Source organism: Wolffia australiana, chromosome 3 (genome assembly GCF_029677425.1).
Source record: "Wolffia australiana isolate 7733 chromosome 3, ASM2967742v1".
Lineage (NCBI taxonomy): Eukaryota > Viridiplantae > Streptophyta > Magnoliopsida > Alismatales > Araceae > Wolffia > Wolffia australiana.
In genome coordinates this window covers 23798676-23823676 of record NC_135837.1, presented here as the reverse complement: position 1 = coordinate 23823676, position 25001 = coordinate 23798676, and the positions used below count along the sequence as shown (strand labels likewise).

General features: G+C 47.3%; 3 protein-coding genes across 7 annotated transcripts in view; 1 reads left to right on the top strand and 2 right to left on the bottom strand.

The window, feature by feature from the left end:
• Positions 1–5085: 5085 nt before the first annotated feature.
• LOC144701392 (pollen Ole e I family allergen protein) lies at positions 5086–6023 on the bottom strand. Its single transcript, XM_078573208.1, has 2 exons — positions 5729–6023; positions 5086–5629 (listed from the first exon to the last, which is right to left on the bottom strand). Exons 1-2 carry the CDS (start codon positions 5878–5880, stop codon positions 5299–5301), a joined length of 483 nt encoding a protein of 160 aa, XP_078429334.1. The 5' UTR covers positions 5881–6023; the 3' UTR covers positions 5086–5298.
• An 812-nt stretch (positions 6024–6835) lies between these two features.
• On the top strand, positions 6836–10006 carry LOC144701390 (U-box domain-containing protein 3-like). 2 transcript variants are annotated; one of them, XM_078573207.1, is made up of 4 exons: positions 6836–7498; positions 7628–7744; positions 7842–9437; positions 9554–10006. In XM_078573207.1, exons 1-4 carry the CDS (start codon positions 7208–7210, stop codon positions 9626–9628), a joined length of 2079 nt encoding a protein of 692 aa, XP_078429333.1. In that variant the 5' UTR covers positions 6836–7207; the 3' UTR covers positions 9629–10006. The 2 variants fall into 2 exon arrangements, with proteins under 2 accessions (XP_078429333.1, XP_078429332.1); XM_078573206.1 differs by having other exon boundaries at positions 6836–7744.
• LOC144701389 (exportin-4 protein) overlaps positions 9920–25001 on the bottom strand; it is a 58898-nt gene continuing 43816 nt past the window's right edge. For 2 of the 4 annotated variants that reach the window (XM_078573204.1, XM_078573205.1), the window contains 16 exons: positions 22414–22518; positions 22176–22249; positions 14404–14479; positions 13902–14123; positions 13468–13539; positions 12921–12992; positions 12773–12837; positions 12456–12555; positions 12240–12371; positions 11992–12135; positions 11751–11858; positions 11546–11674; positions 11322–11435; positions 10545–10741; positions 10331–10400; positions 9920–10187 (listed from right to left, as the gene is read on the bottom strand). In XM_078573204.1, coding sequence (XP_078429330.1) covers positions 9999–10187; positions 10331–10400; positions 10545–10741; positions 11322–11435; positions 11546–11674; positions 11751–11858; positions 11992–12135; positions 12240–12371; positions 12456–12555; positions 12773–12837; positions 12921–12992; positions 13468–13539; positions 13902–14123; positions 14404–14479; positions 22176–22249; positions 22414–22518 — 1869 coding nt within the window. In that variant the 3' untranslated portion in view covers positions 9920–9998. Of the gene's footprint in view, positions 10188–10330; positions 10401–10544; positions 10742–11321; positions 11436–11545; positions 11675–11750; positions 11859–11991; positions 12136–12239; positions 12372–12455; positions 12556–12772; positions 12838–12920; positions 12993–13467; positions 13545–13901; positions 14124–14403; positions 14480–22010; positions 22089–22175; positions 22250–22413; positions 22519–25001 lie in introns of those variants that run through there. The other 2 variants (XR_013581001.1, XR_013581002.1) reach the window with 2 other exon arrangements.

Below are 25001 nucleotides of genomic sequence, written 5' to 3'. Positions count from 1 at the left end.
CTTTAAATGAGCAATACGGACTGCCACGGAAGAGGAAGGATGATCAACGTTGTCCGCTGGGAAAGATATTGATCTTGATGAGACTCCTGATGACCCTTGAATCAACAATGACGTCGACGGGTGAGGGGCGTTTGATGGCCAAGCGGAGTTCGACACCTAAGTCGACGACTAAACCTCCTACCACAAAGAAGAAACCTATCTCTCGACAAGGTGGCTAACCTATGGATGATATTGTGAAAATCCGGCAGAGGACGAGATAGGGGAAGACGGCACTGTAAACAGGTAATAATACTGGAATTTAATGGAGAGGAGACGAGTGGGTACCTGTTGAAGAGAGTCCACTGGGCGTCGACAAGGGCGACCAACGGGGGGGGATTGGCGCAACCGGGCACCGGAGGCGCGCGGGCGCTGGCGGGAGGCCACGGGCGCTGGGCGTGCGGGCGCGCAGGAGCGGGCGTGGGACGCGCGCACGGCGGGCCCACGCGAGTCCGCGCACAGGATGGGGCGCGGAGCGCGCGGGGGACGTGTTCGTGGTGCGCGCAGGCCAGCGCACGCAGGGCCGGCGCGAGCGCGGGCGGGTGAGGGGTGCGCCGGCGCCGAGGACGCCCACGAGCGGGCGCATACGTGGTGCACAGGGCGCGGGCGCGTGTTGGCAGCACGGCGCTGCGCGCGGTGCGTGCGGCGTGCGCGTGTGCGCGTGCGCGTGCGGTGCGCGTGCGCGGCGTGGCGGTGCGCGTGCGCGGCGGCGCGTGCGCGCGGCGGTGCGCTGCGCGTGCGTGCGCGCACGCGCGCAGAGAGCGAGGGGCGCGGGCAGGCGCTTGGTTAGACGCGGGCGTAGATCGACGGCGGCGCGGCTACATGATGCTTGGCGGAGCGGTGGCGCGTGGGAGGGGCTCGCGTTGGCGAGATCTGGCGGCGACGTGGCGGCAAGGGACGGTGATGGCGCAGCGGGGTGGGGGTGGCCTCCAACATAGTGTTTCTGGGAGAATTCTTGGAGCCTAACAACCCAAGATTCACAAGGAGAGGGCGCTCTTGGTCTGAGGAGGGGCAGTCCTTGGAGGCGGTTGGAGGAATCTTGCGGAGGAACGAAGGCAGTGCGTACCCAGAGTGATCTCGACGGTGATGGCTGCCGACACTTCTCCCTTGACGACGCTTTCTTGAATCCTTGAGACCCTTCGGAGTGATCTCAACAGAGGGCTTCTTGGCTTCAAGAAAGGAGCGACTTATTGAATCTTTAAGCAACCCGGAGTGATCTCGGCGGGTCGTTGAAACACGACGCCACGAAGTGATATCGACGTGACAACACGGGCTCTAACCACGGAGTGATCTCGACGTGGGCGAGGATCGCCAATTCCTCTCTACACTCTACTCACTAAGATAGGTGGAGACACAAGTTGGAAATTTCTTCAACAAATGACTCAAACTTTCACTTGGGCATGCTATCCCCTTATATAATGAGGATAGGTGCCAAGTGAAAATGTGGGGGAAGACGAACCGTCGCGAGACGTGGTTCGGCCTCTCTTACATGGTTACAATTGAAAGTAAAAATATGATAAGGACGAGGCCCAACACCAGCCCAGTCCATAAAATCCAAAAATAAAAATAACGAAAAGATAAAACAAATGAAAGGGAAGATAAGATGCTTACGCGGAGTACTTAAACTCCGGGTCGCGAGCATCGGCAAGAGCAGCTCATCGTGGCTGGAGACGTCCGGGCTTGGTGTCCGCTGGATGATCCTCCATCAGGTGTGGTTAAGCATTGTATCACACGGGCTACAGGGCCCATGTACTTCTCGGGTGGTTACCGACTCGTCGGGTGACTGCCTTTTATCTGTTTCCAAAAAGAAATCTGATAACCAGGAAGGAACCCAACCTTTAAGAAGAGATCCTATGGTAAAAAATGATCTGATCATGATGATCAGATGATCCGATGGCTAAGGATTGTTCCGATCATAAAAAAATCGAGAAAATGCCATAAAGTTCATAAAAATCAGAAAGATGCCTTAAAAATTGAAAATAGATCCTAAAAAGGGGCATCTTTCAAAGGGCCATTACTGTTGACCCGGAGGGTTTTTTGACTCAAATTTTTTTGGTGGTTTCCTATGATAGCTACCTATGTTCTGGCCTACATATCCATATAAAAAGGCCTCGAAGTAATTTAAAATTTTATGTTTTGCTCTGTACTCAAAATTTAGAAAAGTTGTGAAAGAAAAGAGTTTTCAAAGCATCCATTCCTTCCATTTTCATGTGGCTTCTAGAAAATGGCTAGCCGGAGTGAAACAAAGCCTAAGGAGACATGAAGAATTGTTTTTTCATTAAAGCGTTAGTGAATTTCTTCGCTTCTTATTAGTTGATTCATGTTTGAGTAAACGCCAAGGCACCGGACGAAATGTACGAGTCCATAAAGATATGAACGTGAAGAGAGCATCACTCACACAGAGATGAAAGCAAGGTTAGATTAAGAACAGATTTTGTTTTAATAGGTTTATTAGAATCAATTTAGGTTTAGCTAAATATCCCTAATTTAAATACACCACTTAGATCGTTATGTTTTGATCTACGAAAGGAGATAAATAGAAAGATAATTCCATCATCCTTCTCATCTTTCCATATTCTTAAAGAAATCCTAATTAAAATCTAAATACCTTTGCTCCTTGTGGATCGATCCTTGCTCACTATTAGGTTATTTAGTGATTATGGAGTTATGAATTTGTTATATAAGTTGATTTGCCTAAAATGACACATTATAAACACTTAAAATTGACTTATCATCTATCTTATAAGATGAGTATAGTTAACCATGTGACCGTTTGGGTTTTTAGGGTGCTCACTCGAGAAAGACATCAGTGAATTAATCTGTATGAATCCATGAATGACATTACAGCTAAACATCAATCTGGTTTATTCATGTCACAATTGGGAGTGATCCATCGAATCGAGACACCAAGGACATCTTGTTGATGGACGACTATATTTTAACTACAACTTATAAGTCTTGACACTATGGGATTTAAAAAAGTCTTAATTCGTATATAGTAAGAAGCATATAGAGTGGTGAACTAATGATAATCTGACATCACTATAAGAGGAGACAGATTCAAAGAAGATGATGGATTTAAATCCCTAACCAATGGTCCCTGTTCTGCATCAGTACTAACTAAATGACTGATTAGGGTGTGACGATTAACTATGCCCTAAGTCATTCAGGAGTCTCAAGCATGCAAAGAATTATACATATACTCTACTCGATGGTGGCAAAGGGTCTTTGAAGGAGTTCATTTGATACCATGTATCTTTTAGAGCACGATGTGTCACTTCGCACCCCACAAGATAGAAACTTAACCTATTAATTGGGTTAAATTGATCCTTGGTTAATTATTTTTTGTCAGTTTAATTAATTAATAAGGCTGGGTAATAGTTATTATTGGGCCACTAAAGTTTTTAACTAGAATGATAGTTGGGCCAATAGTATCACACACTAAAGATTATAGAGGAATTGATGAATGTATTTTACTTAAGGGTTTTAAAAAAATCTTAAGTAAAGTACACATAGGGGAAGGGCACCCATTTTAGGCACCCAGGCCAGCCAGAGCTGGGTGCCTTGCCCCCCTTTTCTTCATTCTCAGCTTATCGACTAATCTAAGAAGAGGGTCTTAATGGTAAGAAAATCTAGAAGAGTCTCAAGAAGGGTTGAAGTAAAAGAAGATGAAATCTAATAGCACTTTGATCGCATGGATACTTTTATAGGCTAAACACGTGGACGGCTGCAGAACAATCTCAAAAGAGCAAGCCAAGGTTGAACAAGTTTCCACTAGATACATTATATATATATATATATATATATATATATATATATATATGAAGACTGATTTAGAATCAATTATTACTTCTGTTGCATTAAAAACAGTTTTCTACCCTTCAATCAAGGCACTAGCACCCAACAATTTTGGTTTATCACTGAAGATATTTTAATTATGTTTTGTAGTGATTGTTGAGTTAAATTCTCCTTAGAGAAGTGATTGAATTGGATGGCTTAAGGGTTTACTGTGCACCTTAAAAAATATCTTGATATAAATTATCCAAAAATTAAAGATTCCAATGATTTGAATCCTTATTGATACCTGAAAAAAGAAATACATTTGGCTGGATTGAGATGAAAGACTTATTGGAGGCGAATAATACGTGAGAATTCCAAGCTTCTAGGGAGTAGTGCATGAAGTGATAAGAGAAAATATCAAAGTGAAGGGCTGAAGGAGTGAAGGAGAAGGTCAAACTTAGTTGTGGATTCCTACGTGGCTGAGGGAATGTGCTGAGACGCCATGCAACTGAATGTATTCATACTCCTTGGATAAGGTCATGACCTTAGTGGACAAGACTTCTGATTGAGCTATATAGCGAGTGAAGTTCTAGGGAAGAGTACCTAGGATAGGACTAGGGCTTAGCCAACTGTGCTGTAAAAGGATTTTTATCATTTCCCTCTCATCGCCAATGACTTGCATTTATATTGACAACAGGTTGTTGGTAATTTATTACTATAAAAGAAAAAATTACTATAACTACTAATCTCGCTGATATCTTTGACACGATGACCCAAATTACTTACGGCACCATCGTCATCTTGCTGACTTCATTTTCTCATATAACAACCTTAAAGCTTCACGTGCCAAGACTACACACACTACCTCTAACCAGTGATACTTCATACTTTGACTGCAATATATTAGGAGCATTTGATGCGTCTTGGCCATAGCAGCGATACTTCACACTACCTCTAATGAGACATCAATCAGGTGGGAAGATGGAGGCTGGAGCTTCAAATCGAAGCAGCGAGCTGAGAATGCACATTAATTTCTCTTGTCAACGTATAATTCGTCTAGAGTGGCTTTGTCTCCTGAGGGGGATTCACAAGTATAACAAAAAAACCAGGACTAGGCCTGGTTAAGAAAAACCTTGAAACGTCAAATATCAGGCGGCATAAGGATGAACGATGGAGCGAAAATTAGTTAATCCTCAAACTTCAGGAAGAATATTAGTGAACCAGGTCAATGAGCAGCAATCGTGGGCGTCTAATGAGTCGGAGACAACATTTAGTAAAGAGAAAAGTTTCGTTATGGAGTTACTCTGGTGGTTTGGCCTACTTGATGGCAGGGGAATGAATCCGCACAGAGACGAGCAAATGACCAGTCCATGGCGAAACACGGTGAACGGTAAAAGTGAAGAGCCCAAGAAAAAGGGGAAAGGAAGGTTGAGGCGTGAGGGGGTCGGGCAATGTTTTGAAAGTTACTCCCGATGAGAATGATCAACCGCATAAACGGTTAGAGTCGGCAAAGGTTTGGGCCTGGGACTGGGCAGCTTGCTCCGAGACGAGAGCCAGGAGCAGGAGCGTCTTCACTTCCCAAGGAGTGTAGGGAAACCCATCTCTGGCGTAAGAATTGAGAAGAGCCGCGGAAGATTGTTTGACAAGCTCAGAGAAGGCGCTCCCTCCGGCGGCATCGTCGTCGCTCTCCATGGCCTCTAACATGGTCAAGTCCGGCTCATAGCGCTCCAGGGCGGGCGACCCGAAAACTTTCCAGACGGAAGCCCCCCGAGGGACCATCACCGGCCATGCATCTCCCCTTGCGCTCCAGAACCTGAATCAGGCCATCGAGGGCGGTCAGGCGGCCGCGACGTCTACGGTCAAGACTTGGACAAAGAAGGGAAGAAAGAGAGACGAGGCGGAGGGAACCAACCCGGGGGTGCATCTTTCTCGGTCTCTGGTGTAGAGGAAGCCCGCTCTCGTCTCCGCGTGCCACGTCGCCTCAGCTCCGTCGAGATCCGAGGCCGCACAGTCGCGCCCGCGCGCGAGGAGTAGGAGGCCGACTACGGCCAAGAGCATCCGCATGGCTCCGCACCCCACTTTCTTTCAAACAAGCGAGGGACGATCTCCGCCCGAGCTCGGAGAGTGTAGTTGACGGGGCAGCTACGGCACCCCGCCCCTCTTTTTTTTCCCCCTCTCTCTCTCTCTCTCTCTCTCTCTCTCTCTCTCTCTCTCTCTTCCAAATTTGCCCCGACGGCGCGCAGATGTGATAAACCGCACGAGCCACGAAGGCATGCGGCAATTGATCCGGGCGGGCGTAGCAGCTTTGTCCGTGACATGACGCGACAAAAAGGGTTGGAAAATAGGCCGGCGGTGATACACTCCGCACGCTCCCCTTGGCGGTTCATGGGTCTGCTGAGTCTGAGAGCCGGCGGCGGCAGGAGCAGCTGCCCGGCCCGGCCCGGACCCTGTAGTCCTGTGGCCCCGACAGGGCGGACGGGCGAGGGCTTGGGAGAAGGGGCCTTGAGCCTTGGCGATGATTACAGACAGATCCGGCACTGCCAGCAGCCAACCGGGGCGGGCTGGTCCACCAGGCGGGTCGGGTCGCGCGATGGCGGTGACGGAGGGGAAGGGTCGCAGCTGCGGCGCCATTAACTCAACTGCAGGCTGTCGTCAGCGCGCGGGTGGGTCCACGCCCGAGACTCGCGCTGGCAGCTTGCTCTGTTTCTAGCGCGCATCGGTTCGGATCTACTGCTCTGCTGTCCGCGGACGGGGGAGGACGGAGGCGAACCCTCCCTCCCCCACCATCGTGCAAGTTACAACTGGACAAGTAATAGAGAAGAAGAAGAAGAAGAAGAGGAGGAGATGAAGGCGATGGACGACGGCCCTATGCTAGTCCAAGTGGGCATATGAAGAGATGAATATATTATGTAGCCGCTTTGGTCGTTGATACCCCGCATGTCGGTGTCTTTGCTCTGGCTAGCCTCGTCTGTCCCACCAGGCTTAGGTTTTACCAGGCTGGGTCTTCTTCGCCTTTGGCTCGTCGCGCCCCACCCCAGGCCCCTCCTCTCTCGTCCCCCTCCCTGCGACTTGGCCCCCCATCCCGCATATCTACCTGGCTAGGGCTTTCTCCTCTTTCCTCCTAGCGCTGCAGCCGTGGCCCTGCGACGACGACGGCGAAGAGGAGATGCTTCTCGGTGCCACGGCTTTGATGGGGTTGCGGCAGAATCCCCCTCTGGATTCCCGTCGTTGATCGGCGGATGCGCGGAGAAGAGTCGTGGGTTTTCAGGTAGTCGTCTCCGTCGACGCCCCCGGTTCGCGGGGGCATCCACTCTCGGCGGGAGAAGTCGGTGCGTCGATCAATTGGATCTGGGGCGCCACCAGAGTTGGCTGCCGTTTCTCGACCCCGTAAATGCTCGCCGGTGCGATGGGCAGGGGGCAGCTCGGCGCTCTGATCAACAGCGTCGCCCGATTCATCCATCTCGTGGCGTGCCAGAGCGCGAGAAATACCCCGGTCGTGGAATACCTGAAGAATGCTGTGGCGGCGCTGAAACTCTTGAAGCCCGTGCTCGACGGGGCGATCGAATCCCGCCTCAGTTTGGGCGATGAGTTGGACAGTTTGTTCGAGAACCTGGATGCGCTCGTCAACGAAGCTCGAGAGATTGTGGAGAAACGCGGGCGGACCATGAGCAAGCTGTACAACGTAAATATCTCGGCGTTCGTCTTGACCGATGCCGTCCTTCGCCGTTCCCTCGTCGACGAAGACGGGGGTTTCTTCTGTCTGCCTCTTACTATGTTCCATGAATCTCGTCTCTGGGGGGATTTTTCGCAGGTCCTACGATGCGAGCCGCTGGCGATCAAGATTCAGAGCACCTGCCTGGAGATTGGCCGCCGTTTGTGCGAATCGCAGCAATCCGTGATCCCCGCTGCGCTCCACGCGAGCATTCAGGTAGATAGATAGCTTCGTCCTTGAGCGTTGGCCGTAGGGCGATGGTCTTGACGGGGAAAACGGGCTGGCTGCTGGCTTCTATGGTGTTGCTTCCCAGCGCTGCCTGCAGGAGCTCGAGAGCGCGGATCTGAAGGGGGGCGAAGCGGCGGAGGTGATCCAGCTGGCCATGAGGGATCAGAGGGAGCACGGGGTGGCGTCCCCTGGAACGAGCTCGGCGAGCGTGGCCGAGGCCCTCGGTCTGAGCTCCAGCGAGCGGCTGGTGGCGGAGAGGATCGCCCTGGAGAGGGACAAGGCCCGGGCCGCTCTCTCGACCTCGAGCAGGGCCCAAGGGGACGGCGGGCTCCTCGACCAGCTGATCGAGCTGGTACGGGCCATCGGGCCGAGCCTGGCGCAGCGAGATGGGGGGAGGAAGGTTCCGCCCTTCTTTCGGTGCCCGCTGTCGTCGGAGCTCATGGTGGACCCGGTGATTCTGGCGTCGGGTCAGACCTTCGAGCGAAGCTTCATACGGAAGTGGCTCGACGGCGGTCTCAGGATCTGCCCCGTCACGCGCCAGCCGCTCGCTCACGCCGACCTGGTGCCCAACTTCACCGTCAAAGCGCTCATCGCAAATTGGTGCGAGGAAAACGCCGCTTGGTCCGAACGCGGCTCCGGCGAGCGCGATGAAGAGGACGACCGAGGGAGCGTCGCCGGCAAAACCCACGTCTCCGATGAACCTTATCGCGGGCACAGTCGGAGTGCCTCGGCGTCGAGCGCCAGCTCCGCGCTCGACTCGGGGCGGGCGGAGACGCAGGGTTGGTCGCCTGTGGGGTTCGAGGAGCGGACGCCGTCCTCGACGCCGCGCTCCAGAATATCGGAAGATGTGGCCGGGGCGGCGGATCTCTGCGCGGTGGAGAGGCTGGTGGACGACTTGCGAAGCTGGGAGGAGGACCAGGACAGGGCTGCAGCGGCCGCTCGCGAGCTGAGGCTACTGGCCAGGCATAGCACGGAGAACCGCGTGGCCATCGCGAGGTGTGGTGCCATTGGGCCGCTGGTGGCGCTGCTGGGCGGCGCGGGAGGCGTCGGCCAGGAGGACGCGGTGACGGCGCTGCTGAACCTGTCGATCGATGAGAGGAACAAGAAGGCGGTGGCCGAGGCGGGGGCTGCGGAGGCGCTGGTGGGGGTGCTGCGAGCGGGAAGCGCGGTGGCCAAGGAGAACGCGGCCGCGACGCTGGCGAGCCTGGCGGCGATGGAGGAGCTCCGGGCGGGAATCGGTCGCAGCGCGGGGGCAGTGCAGGCGCTGGTGGACCTGCTCGGAGGGGCGGCGACGCTGCGAGGGAGCAAGGACGCGGCGGCTGCGCTGTTTGCGCTGTCGATTGCGCACGAGAACAAGGCGCGGATCGTGCAGGCGGGCGCGGTGGCGCACCTGGTGCGGCTGCTGGACCCCGAGGGCGGAATGGCCGACAAGGCGGTGGCGCTGCTGGCCAACCTTTCGGCCATCGGGGAGGGGCGGACGGCGGTCGCTCGGGCAGGGGGAGTGACCCCGATCGTGGAGCTGGTCGAGACGGGCTCCGACAAGGCCAAGGAGAACGCCGCCGCCGTGCTGCTGCAGCTCTGCATGGGCAGCCCCCGGCTGTGCGCGCTCGTGCTGCAGGAGGGCGCCGTGCCCCCCCTCATCGCGCTCTCGCAGCTCGGCACGCCCAGGGCCAAGGACAAGGTACACACTATCCACGCACAGCAGATCCTCGCGCTTGGATTCCGCGCGCTTGCGCTTGTCCGCTCTATTATTATATATAATTCCGACTTTCAAGCGTGCGCCTTGCTTGCCCGCAGGCCCAGCAGATCCTCAGCCTGTTCCGGTGCCAACGCCAAGGAGGAGACACCGCCGGGAGATGGCGGAGACCCTGACCCGCATCTCGTCGCCCCCACGCTTGGACTTGTCCACTTTTCATGCGCTTCAAGATCGCCCCCACTTTCCGATAATGCTATCCCGTGTTGGGCAAAAAGATAATATTACCACGGGGAGCGGAGTTGCTTGCCGGCTGAGCATGTACATCTATCCCGTGTCCCTTCTTCGTTCCCAATCAAATGCACGAGTGCTGGCCTGCATGTGTGCCCGCCCGTGCATCCATTCACCCCTCGAAGAAGAAGAAGAAGAAGATGGCCTCGCACTCGCAGACCAAAGAAGAAGAAAGAACAAAAAAAAAAAAGGGGGAAACAGAAACCCCCAAACCAGCCATGTCATATCAGGTTTTTGTCTGGGTATGCTTTTCATTTTTTACTTGATCCTCATGAAGCCGGACGCGTCGATCAGCAGTTGGGAAAGATTCTTGCGGAATCGCTGCCGATTCGCTCTGTCCAGAGAGGCGGAGAGCTGGTTTGAGCTGGTGAGCGCGTGCATGGCGCGGGCCAGCCGCGGTCCCAGCGACGGGTGAGGCAGCCTCTCCATCGCCTCCTGAACCAGTCTCTGCATGTATGCATTATAGAGGACAAGAAGTCAATCATTTCATTTCCGTCTCAGAAGAGAAGGAAATGAAAAAAGAGGAACGACTAATTTAGAATTAGGGTATCAATCATAAGGAAAGGGCCGCGACGTTTAGTTCCGTTCACCTGGTAAAACTCTGGCTCGCATAGAAGTAATGGGAGAAGGGCGTCCGCGGCCGAACCAGCAAGCTCCATGCTGCGACAAGACAGGACGCGGTATCTTCGTGTCTCAGCGTTTTAATAAAGCGACGACCAATTGTCCAAATCCGGACAACGACATCAACAAAAAATAATGAAACGAAGCAAAAATTATTTCGGCCCACGATATTCGTTTCCTTACCCGATATCCTCAAATAGAATAAGCTGCAAGAGCAGCCGGAGGAAATGGCACATAAAGCCCTCTTGCAGCCCCCCCTCGGACCCGTACACTGTGAGGGCGTATGCACCAAGCCCTTCTCGCCCGCCGGCCCGTTCTGTATAATGATTAGTAGAAAGTGCAGCCACCGATCTAAGACACATGTCAACAACGTCGGAGTCCTGCAACACAAAGTCCAATTCCTCATCAGAACTCAGGGAGAAAGCTGCATCAACCAGGAAATGCCGCCGAAGTTTACGAACAGATATACATTATGAGACCCAGCCATTGATTTTTCGTGACACTAACTGCAAGAGAGGAAGACTTGATGCGAATGGAACAAAACATTGTTTTTGTGTCAGTGCGTGTTGTTGGTCATATACACATACTCTGATAGTTCTGATTGCGTATTCGCCTTTAAAGGGAAGACATAGGGCAACATGAAATATGGCAACAATCATGTTTTCTCAAACTGTGACCGTGCAATAACCGTCGTGCGGGCTCCGTTGACACAAACCATCGTAACTCGAGAGACAAAAATATGGAAAACGTAAACATTGACCAAAAGTCATAATCATCCCCCCTCAACAGTGGCATCGGACTGAAGATCCAAATGTGAAAAAATGAGGAAGCATTCGAAGACTTGCATATCTCGGAGATACCATGCACGAATGAAAGTTTTATCTGGAGAGCCTAATCCCTCACCCCGTGGTCGATGGGCGATTAAATCTGGAGAGATGTCGTATAAATAAAAAGACCCACCTGCTGACGGATGCCAAAGTCAATTGTAGCCACGATGTGATTAAACGTGTCTCCGTTCAGCCGAGCAACCTTCTCAGGGTATACCTCCAGCAAATGTGATAAAAGCTCGAAATACTGCAAAAGTTTGAAGAAAAAAAGAAAGAAAAGAAGAATTAAAACTGCACAAGTATGATATATCTCCTAAACATTCACCATCATAATAATGATATTATGGCATTTCATACATTTCTGCAAAGTTTTGGGTACTTCAGCAAGTCCATGGAGACTAGAGGCGTGATGATGTGTAGACCCAAGAACACAACCTCGGCGACACTTGTGCCTGCCTCTTCGGAGGAAGCTTCAGAAAAGTCAACCTAATACCAAACATAGTGTTATTATCCTTATCCAGACCTTTGTTTCTGCCTTACCCATAGTTGAAAAAAGAATTACCAGATCCTTCGTGCAGAGATGTGTAAGAAGCTGTAACAATGCACAGATATCCTTGTATTTTTCCATCTTCACCTCATTTAGCAAGCTAGTCGACATAGACAACGAGATCTGAATGGACATTCTCAATCAGATACAGTTTTTATTCCAAACTCAAGGTCTTCCTTGTTGTGATGGTACGGAAGAGCCTGTTATTTCATCATACGATATAGTATGTTAAGGGAGTTGGCATAGTGGCCTTCACCTTGCCGATATTATGAGAGGAGTAAATCTGAAGCAACTTCATGCAAAAGTTGACTAAAGTCGTCATTTCATTGGGACTCAAAAACACAACTTGCGCATCCACAAAGTCCACGGTGAACTTCAGAATGGCATACACCACCGCAGCCTGTATTATAAAAATTCAATTAGCATTGGCCCTCCACAGAAAATAGTAAACTATCTTCTGATGGAAAGATCTTGGAGTTAGAAGCACCGTCACTGAACGGTAACCTGATCTTTATATACTCCCAGAAGTTTGAGCATGGGATCCATCACGGCTACGGTAACATCAAAAATTGCTCTCTGTGAGCGAGATTCGGTGGCTCTAGCGGCTCCTCTGAACCTTTCAAGAATACAAGTAACCTACAGAAGTTCCGCAATGGATTCTCGTTAAAGCTCTAGGATAGCACGTTCAACAACATAAAGAGCAATATGTGAGAATCACACCATAAATATTGTGTCAGGATGTTGAGCAGTCCTCAATTTATCCTTACTGCACATATCTAAGAGGTAAGCGGCAATCGGTCCCATCAAATCTATTATACACCTGCGCAATAAGTCAGATAAACTCAAAACCTCAATTCAACAATTACCAAAAGACCCTTCCACAGCTTAAAATGCCCAGAAATTTCGCAACAGATAGAACAGTTTCTCTGAATGAATGTTTCCAAAAGCACTAACGCCGTGCATGACAGCATGTGCCTATCCAAACGTTTGATAATATTTGAGAAAGATAAAATATGCATAGGCAAGAGGTCACCCACTGATTTGAAGCCCTATGTTCTTTCACGGCAGAGAAAGAGCTAACGAGAGATTCGGCAAGGAAACGCTGCAGACAGAATAAGTTTCAAAGAAATATGTCACTTTATCAATTTTAAGACGAGGGTTAAGACTAAAAAAATGAGAATGTACCTGAAGCCGAGATGGTAGGGAGAATAGGACGTTCTCATTCACAAACGCATTAGATAACTTGCGCCAGGAATCCTACAGGTAAAAGACCAATGAACTTTGCAAGCGATACAGAGAAGAGAAGAAAGTATGCCAAAGAAAGGTATGGAGACAGAGGTGTCTTGCCACCTATATGTAAAAACATAATAATAAAGTTTTAAGTTTAAGATCTACTGAAAAAACTCATAAGCTGTCAGTAGTGTGGTGGGCCTAGGAAAACCTGCACGGTTATTAACTTCCTTCTGATGAAAGAGAAAATGGATTACACACTCTTCCAGTGGTTACTATGAGAATCAACTGTATAAAGGTGGAATCTATGCAAACCTCAATTACATCACGAAAGAATGCTGAAAAAACATAGGATTGAGAATTTTTTTTTTGAACAATAACATAGGATTGAGAATATGATCCTAATATAGTAGAAGTTACTTTATTATTTCATGAAAATGGCACCAACAACGTAACTGCCAAACAAAAGTATTGAAATTCATACAGCCACATAAATCCTTACCAATGTCATAAGATGAACGCAAATATTCTTCCGTCGAACAAGTGCCGGCAGCATGCGCTGACAGGTGAGAGACTGCACTGATAGACAACGAGAATTGGTATTTCAAAACAGTATGTAATGAAAAAACTTCATCTCCAGAGTATAATATGGAAATTCAGAAAACTTGTATTTTTCCATTGGGGCAAGATATTCTAAAACATAACCACCAGTTCAAAGAGAGAAACCTTATTTTATACAGCTTGCGTCGCACATATTTTTTATCAGCAAAAAGGACAATGCCAAGGATTTTCAAATTCCTAGTGAAAGAGGGCGAAAACTGATCAAAGAAAAAAGCAACTAGGGCAAGCCTTGCCTTGTAACACTAAAGAGTCTAGATAATTTAATCAAGCTTTCATAAATGCCCCTCCGAGTACTCAATTAAACAGAAACCATACCAGTAGCTCAATCTCCCCGGGGTACGATGTGAGGGCAACCAGTGAAATACAAACAATAGCATCGAGTAGAGATCTTCCGTCATGGTCTTCACCGGCAAAACTAAGCAGAAGATTCTTTGAATGCACTGCAGCTCCACCGTTTGGATCAGAAAAGTGCAATTTACTGGACTCCATCGGCATTAAGAATGTGCCTATCCATCTTGAAAGAAACCACACAATGGCCTAGTCATAAAATGAAACCAAAGACAAATTAGTACCCGTTAAAATCATGCATCAAACATCGATTATCACTCATATGCAAATAGAATTATCTACAATGAATTGCGATTATTTCAAATACTTATTATGTTCTAAATACTAGGTTTTCTGTAGCATTCCTGCTCACCATCGGGCTAATAGATGCCAGTGGCAGTTGCCAAAAAACATTACTGCCCCTCGAGAGATGTCGAATATGATCATAGGAAAAGTTTCAAAGAAGAAAAGTTTTAGTGGAATGACTAACCTCCATTAGACGAGGGCTAAAAAAACTGCTTCTCATGTTGGGATCCAAACTCTGTTCAGCAAACCTTATTATTGACCTGAATTGAGATGAATAAAATATTTTATAGAGAGATCTACCATGCTGGAGAAATCCAAAGATTCTTTGAGATGCCAAGATATCCCAGATAACTTGAATATTTCAAAGAAGAATGACATGGAAGTAGATAAATTTAATAATATTCTTCAAGAGAAAAATATAGATGTCACTTTTCCTAAAATCTATGTACAACTGTTGCCATTATGGGTCACATGCAGCATACACTACATGGACATATCAGGAAGAGCAGTCATCATTTGGACCATCTTCTTTGTGCTGCTCTTCACCTTTCCCCCTGCTATTAACTTAAAACTTTCTCTTTTCTCAGCCGTTATCCACTTCACAATTCCCCGATCATGCTTAATTCCAAACTTCTTCCATTTGTAGACAATATTGCCCGTTGAAGCCCCCCCTTTTGTTTTGTACTGGACGCTGCTCTATGGTTCTCTTACTCCCCTCTGTTTCTTGTGTCCCTATGCTTTCCACAACATTTGTTCGATGAGGGATCGGACATGTGGTTGTGGCCCTTTCGCCTCCCTTCTCCAAACATTGCAGTGCTTCCTCTTCTGGCAACTCCTCCCCTTGTCTGATTTTCTCCTCATTTTCAATCTGAGCTCCTGTGGCTATTATCAGCATTTCTTCTGCATCCCTGGATTTTGTTTCTGCGATATCGTCTCCCTGGTTTCCAGCCTCGTCCACTAGTATTTTTTGCTCGCTGTTTTGCTGTTGACTTTCATGAATGTCGTCTGATACGATCCAGTAAGCCCATTAGGGGCATTTCCGTCTTAACATTTCCTTTACGTTTCCTTTAAATTATGTAGCCCTCCTTGTTGGAGGGCAGGACATGAATCGTTAAGTGTTTTCTTCAAGTACTCTCTCCTCTCTCGGCGACGTCCACTCCGTCGAGCTCTCCGTCGACATCCACTCCGCCGATCCCCCCCTGCCGTAGTCCACCCCGGCACGCTGACGTCCACCCCGGCGCCTTCACCCTTCCTCCACCGTCTTCTCCTCACGAACCGGCTAGGTTCGTATCATCGTCCTTCGTTGATGTTGTGGTCCCCTTCTCCCGTGATGTATCCTGATACAAACTGTTTCTTCTCCAAGAAATATCAAAGAAAAAGGAGAAGAAATCAACACGTTAGAAGCACGTGTGAATGAAGAGCCTTCCACGTGCCGATGCAGCTTAAGTAGCTCCAGCGGGAACCCCAGAAGACAGTGGGCGTTTTCTGGCATTTTGTTGCAGGGCAGTTGCAACCACAGCTGACGGCTGGGAGCAGAGCAGGGCCGCAACCAGAGGGAGAGCTCTCTCTGAGAGTCCTTCCACTCTATCTTCTACTCTTTTGTCTTCTCTCGCTACTCTTCTACACACACTTCAGACTTCTCTGAATTTTCATACATTTTGATGGTATCCTTCTGAGTTATTTTGGCACGACCTCTCCTCTTGGGAACCTAAATACCCTCAGGGAGAGTATCACATCCATGTCTTTACTTTCTTCAACCTCTTCCTTTCTCAGTCCTGTTCTTGGTGGTGGTTGTGGCATGCGTGTAGACATCCTGACCTCAAAAATCCCCTCTGGGCCCCACAATCTGATCATAGGTGGTATGGACCCCTTGAAACGCTCCGCTTCCACTATCACGCAATTTGGGTCACCAGATATAAGTCCAGTTGAGAGGATGCGTTGGAGTGTGCCAAATGGCTTAACTATAGCCTCCAATGCTGGCTTGATCCTGTAACCCATTGGCCTATCTCGAGCCTCCAGTACGGTTGTAGCGTGCACCCCCATTGGTGCTCCATCCATTGGGAGTACGCGCCGTCATTGCAGCCCCACATGGTCGTTGAGTTGCTGATTCCAGCCATTGACCATGATGTAGGTCGCCATTGAGGCTCCCCAAATAGAGAACTGCCCATTTTCTAGAGCCTATAGTTCTGCCCTATCCAGGCTCGGACACTTCTCCCAGAGACCCTGCCTCACCTCCTCGAAATCTGGGTTTCCTTTCAGGACTTTAGGATACGATCTTGAGCCTCCAAATCCTGCTTGCTCTCTGGGCCTTCCTCATGTCTCCGAATCATCCTACGGTTCCCCCTGTTCACCGTGGGGACCTTTGTATCAGTAATCTCTCTTTTTCTATATTGACAATGCGGCCTTCCTGCATTTTTTGAGATTACGGGATCTTAGCATTCCCAAGCATGATGCCCTTGTTTTAGACACGTGTAACATATATCCGACCTCTGGACGACATTGGGCTGATTTTTCACAATCCTCCTTCTGCATGGTTCAACCCGCACCCAACCTTCGACCTCCTCTGAGAGTCCAACATTTTGCTCGGCGTTAATGTGACCAGCTTGATTTTTAATAGTCATGTTTGATGGTCCAAAGCTCCTGAGCAAGGTGGCATGCTGTCTCATGGGCTTTGGCATCCGCTCCTTCGTTCAAGAAAACTATAGCTCCATCTCCTCCAAGAATCAAGAAATATTCGCCAAGAGATCTCCAAGAATCGAGAAGCCGTAGCTCCCTCTCCACCAAGAATCAAGAAGAATTCGCCGAGAGATCTCCCAGAATCAATAAGCCATAACTCCATCTTCTCCAATAATCAAGAAGAATTCGCCAAGAGATCTCCCAGAATCAAGAAGCCATAGCTCCCTCTCCTCCCTGTCTTTGCGATGAAGATGCCATGATCAACTCTTGTATCATGATGGGCAATGGTTTGAATCATTTCCAGATGGCATACTTTGAAAATAGTTCTAAAAGTTTGAACGTCAGGAGGGCATCTAAATATAATCCCTGAAAGGCTGCTTTTTATGAAATGTTTTAAGGCCACAAGGCTGCAGCTCATGACGCCGTTATGAATTGTGCTGATGCACCATGGCAAACAAACAGAGATTCCTCCTGCAAGGGCATCTCACAGGCATATACCCAACAGCAGCCAATAGTGCCACGAGCACATGAAGGCCCAGTGACCACAGTACAAGTGGGCAAGGAAGAGAATGTGGAGAATGTTGATGGAGGTCACCAAAGCTGAAGAATGGGGTAGTGGCATAATCATTTTTGGCATAGAGAGAATGTTGAGACCCTTCAAAGTTTGTAACTTATGTATTCTGTCTCCAGCACCTTGTTAAAAGAAACACTGGTCGATCAAAAATATCATTCTGCCCAAGGTCTTTGATCAATTTATACTTCAAAAGTAGGTTGAGCATAAGGTGTAGTGCATGAAAGACATGATGTAGTGTACCAACACGATGGCCAGAAATTTGTCCCGTGACCGCAACAGCAGAAGGTAAATAGACTTGGTAGAAATTATATGACTCCTATAAAAGATAGTCATGTGTTTACTTCCACATCTTCCAAACCAAAACAGATGACGACGAAGCAACTCATGAGTCAGATGGATCAACTAAGTTAGCAAGTTCAGTCTTCTCAAGTTGTGGGCTCTATATATTTTGCAAACCAAGGCACAACTCTCCTGTACTTTAATGGTCAGTTTCACTGATGAAGGTAAGCACCACAACAGACCTATGGCAGTTGAGGGTCAGAAAAATTTTCAGATTATTGTGAACCATTAGTCTTGGCTTTTCATGCCCTTTTTTTGTTACAGCATTACCAAACGGTGTTTCTCTAGTCTTGAGTTTATGGCATTTCACCCTACATTTGTCAATAGAGAATTCTCAATCCAGATGATGGAGCAAGAAACATTGTGTTCTTATTCTAAGATTTGTCAACAAATACTATAGAATTTGTCAGCTATGGAAATGGGAAGTCCACAAAGAAATCCATGACAGAAACTCATTCAATGATGAAATATAATTCTGATATAGAAGCTACCGTCCAGTTGATTCAAATTCAACACTCAATCCTATCATGAATCATCTCATTGCCTCCAAATCTGAATCATCTCATTGCCTCCAAATCTGAATCATCTCATTGCCTCCAAATTCAAATTCAAATCTGAATCATCTCATTGCCTCCATTCACTTTCACCTAGTCCTCAGGTGAAAATCAAAGAATTCCTGTCTCATGAGGGAAATGGGTTCCCCAGAAGAATCTTTGACAACAGACCAACCCAAATGATCTACAGCTTTATCTTAAACCTTTCTCTTTCTGAGTATCTTCTCAAGAGACGGTATCCACTCCATCTGATATGCCAAAACAGGTTGGATGTACAGGGCTTGCTCCATTGATCCCAAAGCTTTTCTGAGCTGAGAAACATGAAACACTAGGCAAATATTTTACATCAGTAGCTCCAAATACATGTGATGGTACCCACTCTCTGGAAAAGGCAAAATGTCTTAAGAATTTAGATGAAAATTTCTCATTCAAACTCAAGGCCAATGATTTCATCTGATATGGTCTCAGCCTCAGATAAACATTAGAAATCTATTCTCAATTGGTTAGCTTAGCCAGAAGGATCTTGTCAAATTCATTTTCTGCCACTATGGGAGTGGGTTGTGATCCAATGTCCAAGTGAACCTGAGATACATAACTTTAAAAGGGGTTTACTATCGGGTATATTTCTTCTTGTGATAACATGTGGAACTCACATGTTTCAGTCATTTTTAGGCATATCTACCAATTGTAAATTACCATTGTAATAAACATTTATATATTCATTAAGAGCTAATGAAGAAGAATGCCTTTTGTTGTTGAACTACACGTCGCCTGTTACTCTCCTCTTGCCTTTTCTTGACATGGTATTAGCGCAGCTACAGTTCCTGTGAACAAGACATGAAGTTTTTTGGCTCTCAATGGAGAACATATGTCCAGATTACTCTCCGACCTCGAGATGAGGGGTAGCATTTGATAGATGATCCAATCTTTTCCACAACTTTATCAAGTGGCATTGCAAAGAGGATGCACTTTTCATCTGGCTTTTAAATTTCATGAAACCTGAAATGAGTCAGTCATACATGGATCATGATCATGCAAAGGAAATCCGTGATCTCATGCCACTTGTATATGTGATCTCATGCAGGAACACATGACCTGGGTTCTCCATCAGGCATCGAAGGAGCACTATGCAAAAAATCTACCCCACATCTGCTGCGTGATATTCTTACTCACCAGAATGCATCATCGTCTCATAAGACCTCCTTGATTAATCTTCACCGGGTACTCATACTACATATTGTTCAAAATGCTCTTGTCAAGCCGCATTGGAAAATACTGAGGATATTAAAATGGAAGCTCTCTATGCCAACAATGACAATGAGTTTATACTCTAAAGTACAAGGCGGATGGTCAAGTTGAGTGATATAAAGCGAGATTGGTTGCCGAAAGATGTAAAAATATTAAAAAAAATTTAAAGAAAAATAGAGAAGAGTATGAACATGGCCCTTCTAACCAAATGGGTGGAGAGAATAACGAATCCACGAGAGGATCTGGTTTTATTGCGTGGCATCTATGGTAGGGGACTGAATTGGGACAGAATGGCAAACCCTTATCATGGAGCATCCCCGTTCTAGCAAGGGCTGATGCAGGTTTTTCCAAGAGTACAAGGTTTTTTTTGGCCAATTTAGGCGATGGGACGGCATTCCGATATTGGAGAGATGCATGGTCGCCACGGGGTATTTTTTGTGAGATATTCCCCCGACTGTATGCTCTTGCCCAGGAGCAAGATGCCCATGTGTGTAACTGCTCGGAGGGCGCGTGGAACCCGACCATACATGGGGCCTTATCTGACCAGCGTGTGCCTGAGCTCATAGATATGCAGCAATCCCTACTACAGTTACAACCAGAGGATGGAGAAAAGGACAGGTGGGAGTGGACAAATGGCCCCTTCTCAGTTCGGAAGGCTTATACGATGATCCGACAGGGGCAAGAGGAAGACAGGGCATTAGTCAGTGCATGTAGGTTCATATGGCGCCAAAGAGTCCCATTGAAGGCGAGATTTTTGGATGGCTGCTAGCAAGGAAAAAATTAATGACAAGAGTCTTTGGCAAAAGGCTATAACCAGATACTTTGTCACAATGCGTGCTATGTATGAATGGGGAGGGAGATTGCAACCATCTTTTTTTTTAATGCTCCTTTGCTCGCACGGTTTGGGCCAGCCAGCCACTTTTATAGGTTGAAGGTGACATCTGAATTGGCTTTTTGGGACTCAGCACAGAATTGTGCGGGTAGAGGAAACAAGGACGGCGGCCGAGCTCTAGCGGTGTTGTGGGCCATTTGGTTACATAGAAACGAAGTGTTGTTCCGAGGAAGAAGGGCTCCTACAGATGGAGCCATACATGAAACAGAAGAAATTATGGCAGCATGGTCCTCCCAAGTGACGGGAGGTGCAGGGAGATAATGAAGATAACTGAAAGGATGGTATAGGGCCTCTATGGTTCAAATGGGAAGTTCACCGATTCATCGGGTGTTCATCCCTTGTTATAGTTCCCAAAAAAAAAAACTATTAAAAAAGGTGAACAATTCATACACATGACGGCTGGAACGCCCTTCACTTCCTTTTAAACCAGGATGCAACAAGACTCTCCATGTGATGAAGAACTGATAAGGCCCCTTTAAGGACTTATCAAAGCTCTAAGAAAAGAAGGAGCTAAAGGCATCTCGTACCCAGAATAATGGCGGGAAAACACCCCTACAAATAAGAGCCTTGAAGGCCCATTCAGGTATGCTTTTTCCAATTCAAGAATTCACAGAGCGAACCTGGGCGGGAGTGGAGATTCTCCAAGCTTCTGAGGAGCAGGATCAATCTGATTCTCCACTCTTCCTTCGGGAAGATTGACTCCATTCTCTCCACACTACTCGATTCTATCTCTATTTCTGTACCTCTTCTCGGAGACATTTCGGAATTCTACATCGAACTAATCTATCAAGAAAATCTTCCAACGGTATGATAGGATACCAAGCTCCACGTGGGGGCATTCTCGTCACTTTATTATGCTTTCTCTCTCTTTATGTTAACTTTAAATAGCACAGCCCTCCTTGGAGGAGGGCAGACTGGCATTTGGTTATTATGGATTAGTGGTTTCTCTCCTCCTCTCGTCTCTCCTAAGTCCACGCGCCTTCTCCCTTCACGATCCCCGTTCCCGCGATCGTTTCTGCATCACCGCGTCTTCAGGCGGCTCGTCCTCGGCCTATCCCCACCTACTCTGCCCGACCCTCCCCAACCCTTCCCGTTTCACCTCGCAAACCCCAGGAATTCCATTCTCGTCTCACCTTCTTCCACCTTCAGATATGGACCTCGACCAAGGTCCCTATCACGGTATCATTACAAGAACACTCTCTGTTGAGGTTATCATCCCATTAAAAAATATTGTAGCACATACATTATTCTGGGTCCCACAGTTGTGGAATAGAGTCATGACATATTTTTTTTAATTCATTATTGATGACTCCTCAGTGATCAATAGGAAAGTCTGTGCAGGTCCAACAAAATAACAGCTAAATGTTTGAACTGACCCAGACCCCAAAACTACAGCATCCTAGAAAAATTGAACAGTACCAAAACCTAAAGATCTAGAATGACACATTTTGATGTCCATTCAGAAAAAAAAAAAAAGTTGCAAGCCGACACAATTGGAAAGTCCAGACCATTGTCTTTATTCTCTCAATCTCTTTTCAAGTAATAAGTCTTCCTCATTCGCAGGACATTCAGGTAACATTTGATATCTATGAAAAATAAATCAACAATATTTCAATAATTGGGGTATTTGGAATATCAGCGAACAGAGAACAGGATATTTGGAATGCCATTACCATGATAGCACCACAACTGGGTGGTGGGCTGCATCAGAAATATCAGCGAAAGAAATGAGCAACTCATCAGGAACCTGTGTAAGTAAAATCTTCATGTCAAATCAATTGCATCATGATCAAAGAAATATTTAAATGATAATGCAAACATTGAAAAACATAATTTAGCTGAAAAATGTTAGTCTTGTGCTTTAGTTGCTGCAAAAATAGTAATGGGGGGGAGTTTTTGATAGAAAGTTACCATCACTGTTTCACCCTCCCCTGAATCAGTAAGTATATGTCCTGAAACTAATAACAGCCAATAAATCTCTTCCAATAGGCATGTAGGATCAGTAACACCTTTTCCCTGAAATCATTTAGTAAAAAGCCTGAGAAATACTGTTCAGATTTAAATTTTGAAATAGTGCAGGATTAGACTTTTTTTCTCATCAACCTAAAACTTTTCAATTTTCAAACGGAAAAAATTAGCAAAGGAATTTTTTTTGAAGAGAATAAACAAAGGGAATAGCAACAAGAAAATAACAGATCCACTATTTCCTCCCTTTTTTACCATCTTTTATGGCTTGATTTAATTAACTTTATATTGCCGCTCTTTATGACATCTAAAACGCCAATAATGGATACTAATGATAGACCTCCTAAACAGGGAAAACTAAAATCATCTTATGAAGTTAAATGGGCATTACTATGAAATGAAATATCGTTTCTATTGGTTTCTTTTTTATTGATCAATGAGAGGAGATCACCCAAAACTGATGACCCTCACCATCTGATAAATCGATATGAATAATAAGTACATCCAAGATCTAAGGGGTCCCCACGCCCTTTGACCATGGCTCTTCAAACCATGAAGAGGCAAGACTCACCACAGCTTGTACAACACCATCCAGTGTTGCCTCCCTTCCATTGTAGATAGCCTTGTTCCTATGCAGCCATATTGTCAAGAGAACATTGAATGGTCAACCATGTCACTCTTGGTCCTTGAATGTACCACCCTGTATAGAATCCCAGAAGGGCTCCTTTGAAGAGAAATCCTCCTGTTTTTGGCTGGTGATCTCACAATGCTCAGGCAAACGTGCATCCAAAGAACAGATGGGAGCGGTCATATTCCCGCTCATAAACCACATTCCGCTGAGGCTTCTGGAAGCTAACTCATCTTGACCACCTGGGACACCAGTCTTCATCAAATGAGCAACCAAACAAAGAACTGCACCTTTACGAGGGCCCTTTTTTCATATGGTGTGGCAGTCGTAGATGCTCAACTGAGCCATGTGCAAACATCCCAGACGGAGAAGGATGTGCTTTTCCACCCCAAACCTCTCGTGTTCCACCTAGCGGACATAGATGTAGTAAGGACTATCGTATCCTCATACAGTCGTCCACTCTCTGGCCTGACAGGATGTTGGTCAAGCATGGATTCCAGGTTCATCGCAGCATTCCCAAACTGTGGTTTGAGGTTAAGCAGGTGTGGGAACTCTTCCTTTAGTGTGCCCTGCACAGACCAATCATCTAACCAATAGCAGAAGGCTGAGCCATCCAAAAGCTTGGCACTGAAGAATTCATAAACTTGGAGAAAAACCTACCTCAACCCCAGGCAGAATGCAAATAAACCTATGGACCTGAGTCGCGCATCTTTCCCAGTCCATGCATGTTCCACACCCATCCTTTAGAACATGGGTAACCATATCCACCTCCGATCACATAAGCCTGCCCCAACCCACTTGGCCAATAATGCTTGATTCATGTCTTTCATTTTCACTACGCTTAGCTCTCCCTGGTTGACCAGTCCGCATAATATGTCCCAAGAAATCAGGGCCATCCACCTCCCTTCATCCCCTCTCTTTATTGGAATCTCCTCTTCATGCCTTCTAGGCACTTCCCAATGCCCATTGGTAGTTTCAAGACCAACAGGTAGAAGATGGGCACCTCTGAAAGCGCAAGACGCAGCAACACCAAGCCCCTCCCAACAACACCAAGCAACACTGCACTCTATCATGCCATCCCTTTAACTTCCACTCCACCTTCTCTAGTACTAGTTAACCTGTGGTCTTGAGATGACTGCCCCTTAATGGCAGGCCCAAATACTTCAAGGGTACTATCTCAATTGACATTCCCAAGGCCTTGGAACATAGGGCCTTCTCTTCATGGGATAAACCAAAACTGACAAAGGCTGACTTTGCATGGTCTATATGGCATTCAAACAATCTACGAACAGGCCCATCAGTGTGGACAGATTATTAATCTCCTCTTACCCCCTACATGAAAAATGTGTTATCATCCACATATTGCACTAGAATGATCTGCAGGAAACTTCTCTTCCTCTGCCCTAAGCATCAATGACGTGGACAACCTCTTATCGATCCCTTGGCTGCTACGAGAGGTACCCTTGTGAGACTTCCCAGAGGATTTGACGATGATGGCCTGACCATGGAACATGGAAGTGAGACAGCTCATCAGTAATCTCCTTTTCCTTTCCTGCTGCAGCACTCCTCCCGTGCATAAAGGATTGCAGCCAATCAGGTTGATGGATGAGGTGGAACCTCAACTGCTCCCTCCAGGTGAGCGCACCCCCAAGGTCGTCTCCTATAGCCTTGTGTATCATGCCTGCCGCTCTCTCTCACATGAGTGCCTCGCATGCAGTGGAGTGTGGTCGAGCTCACCAATGTACCTCCAGCCCTGCCCAGTCAGGCTGTCAGCACAAACTTCCAGGCACTGCCGTAATGCCATCAAACTCGTTAGGGTGCTGCCACTGATCTTACGAGCTCCCCATATCCCCAGACAAACACGAAGTCTGGCAATTTCCAATAATAGCTGACTGTCAAGCTCAGC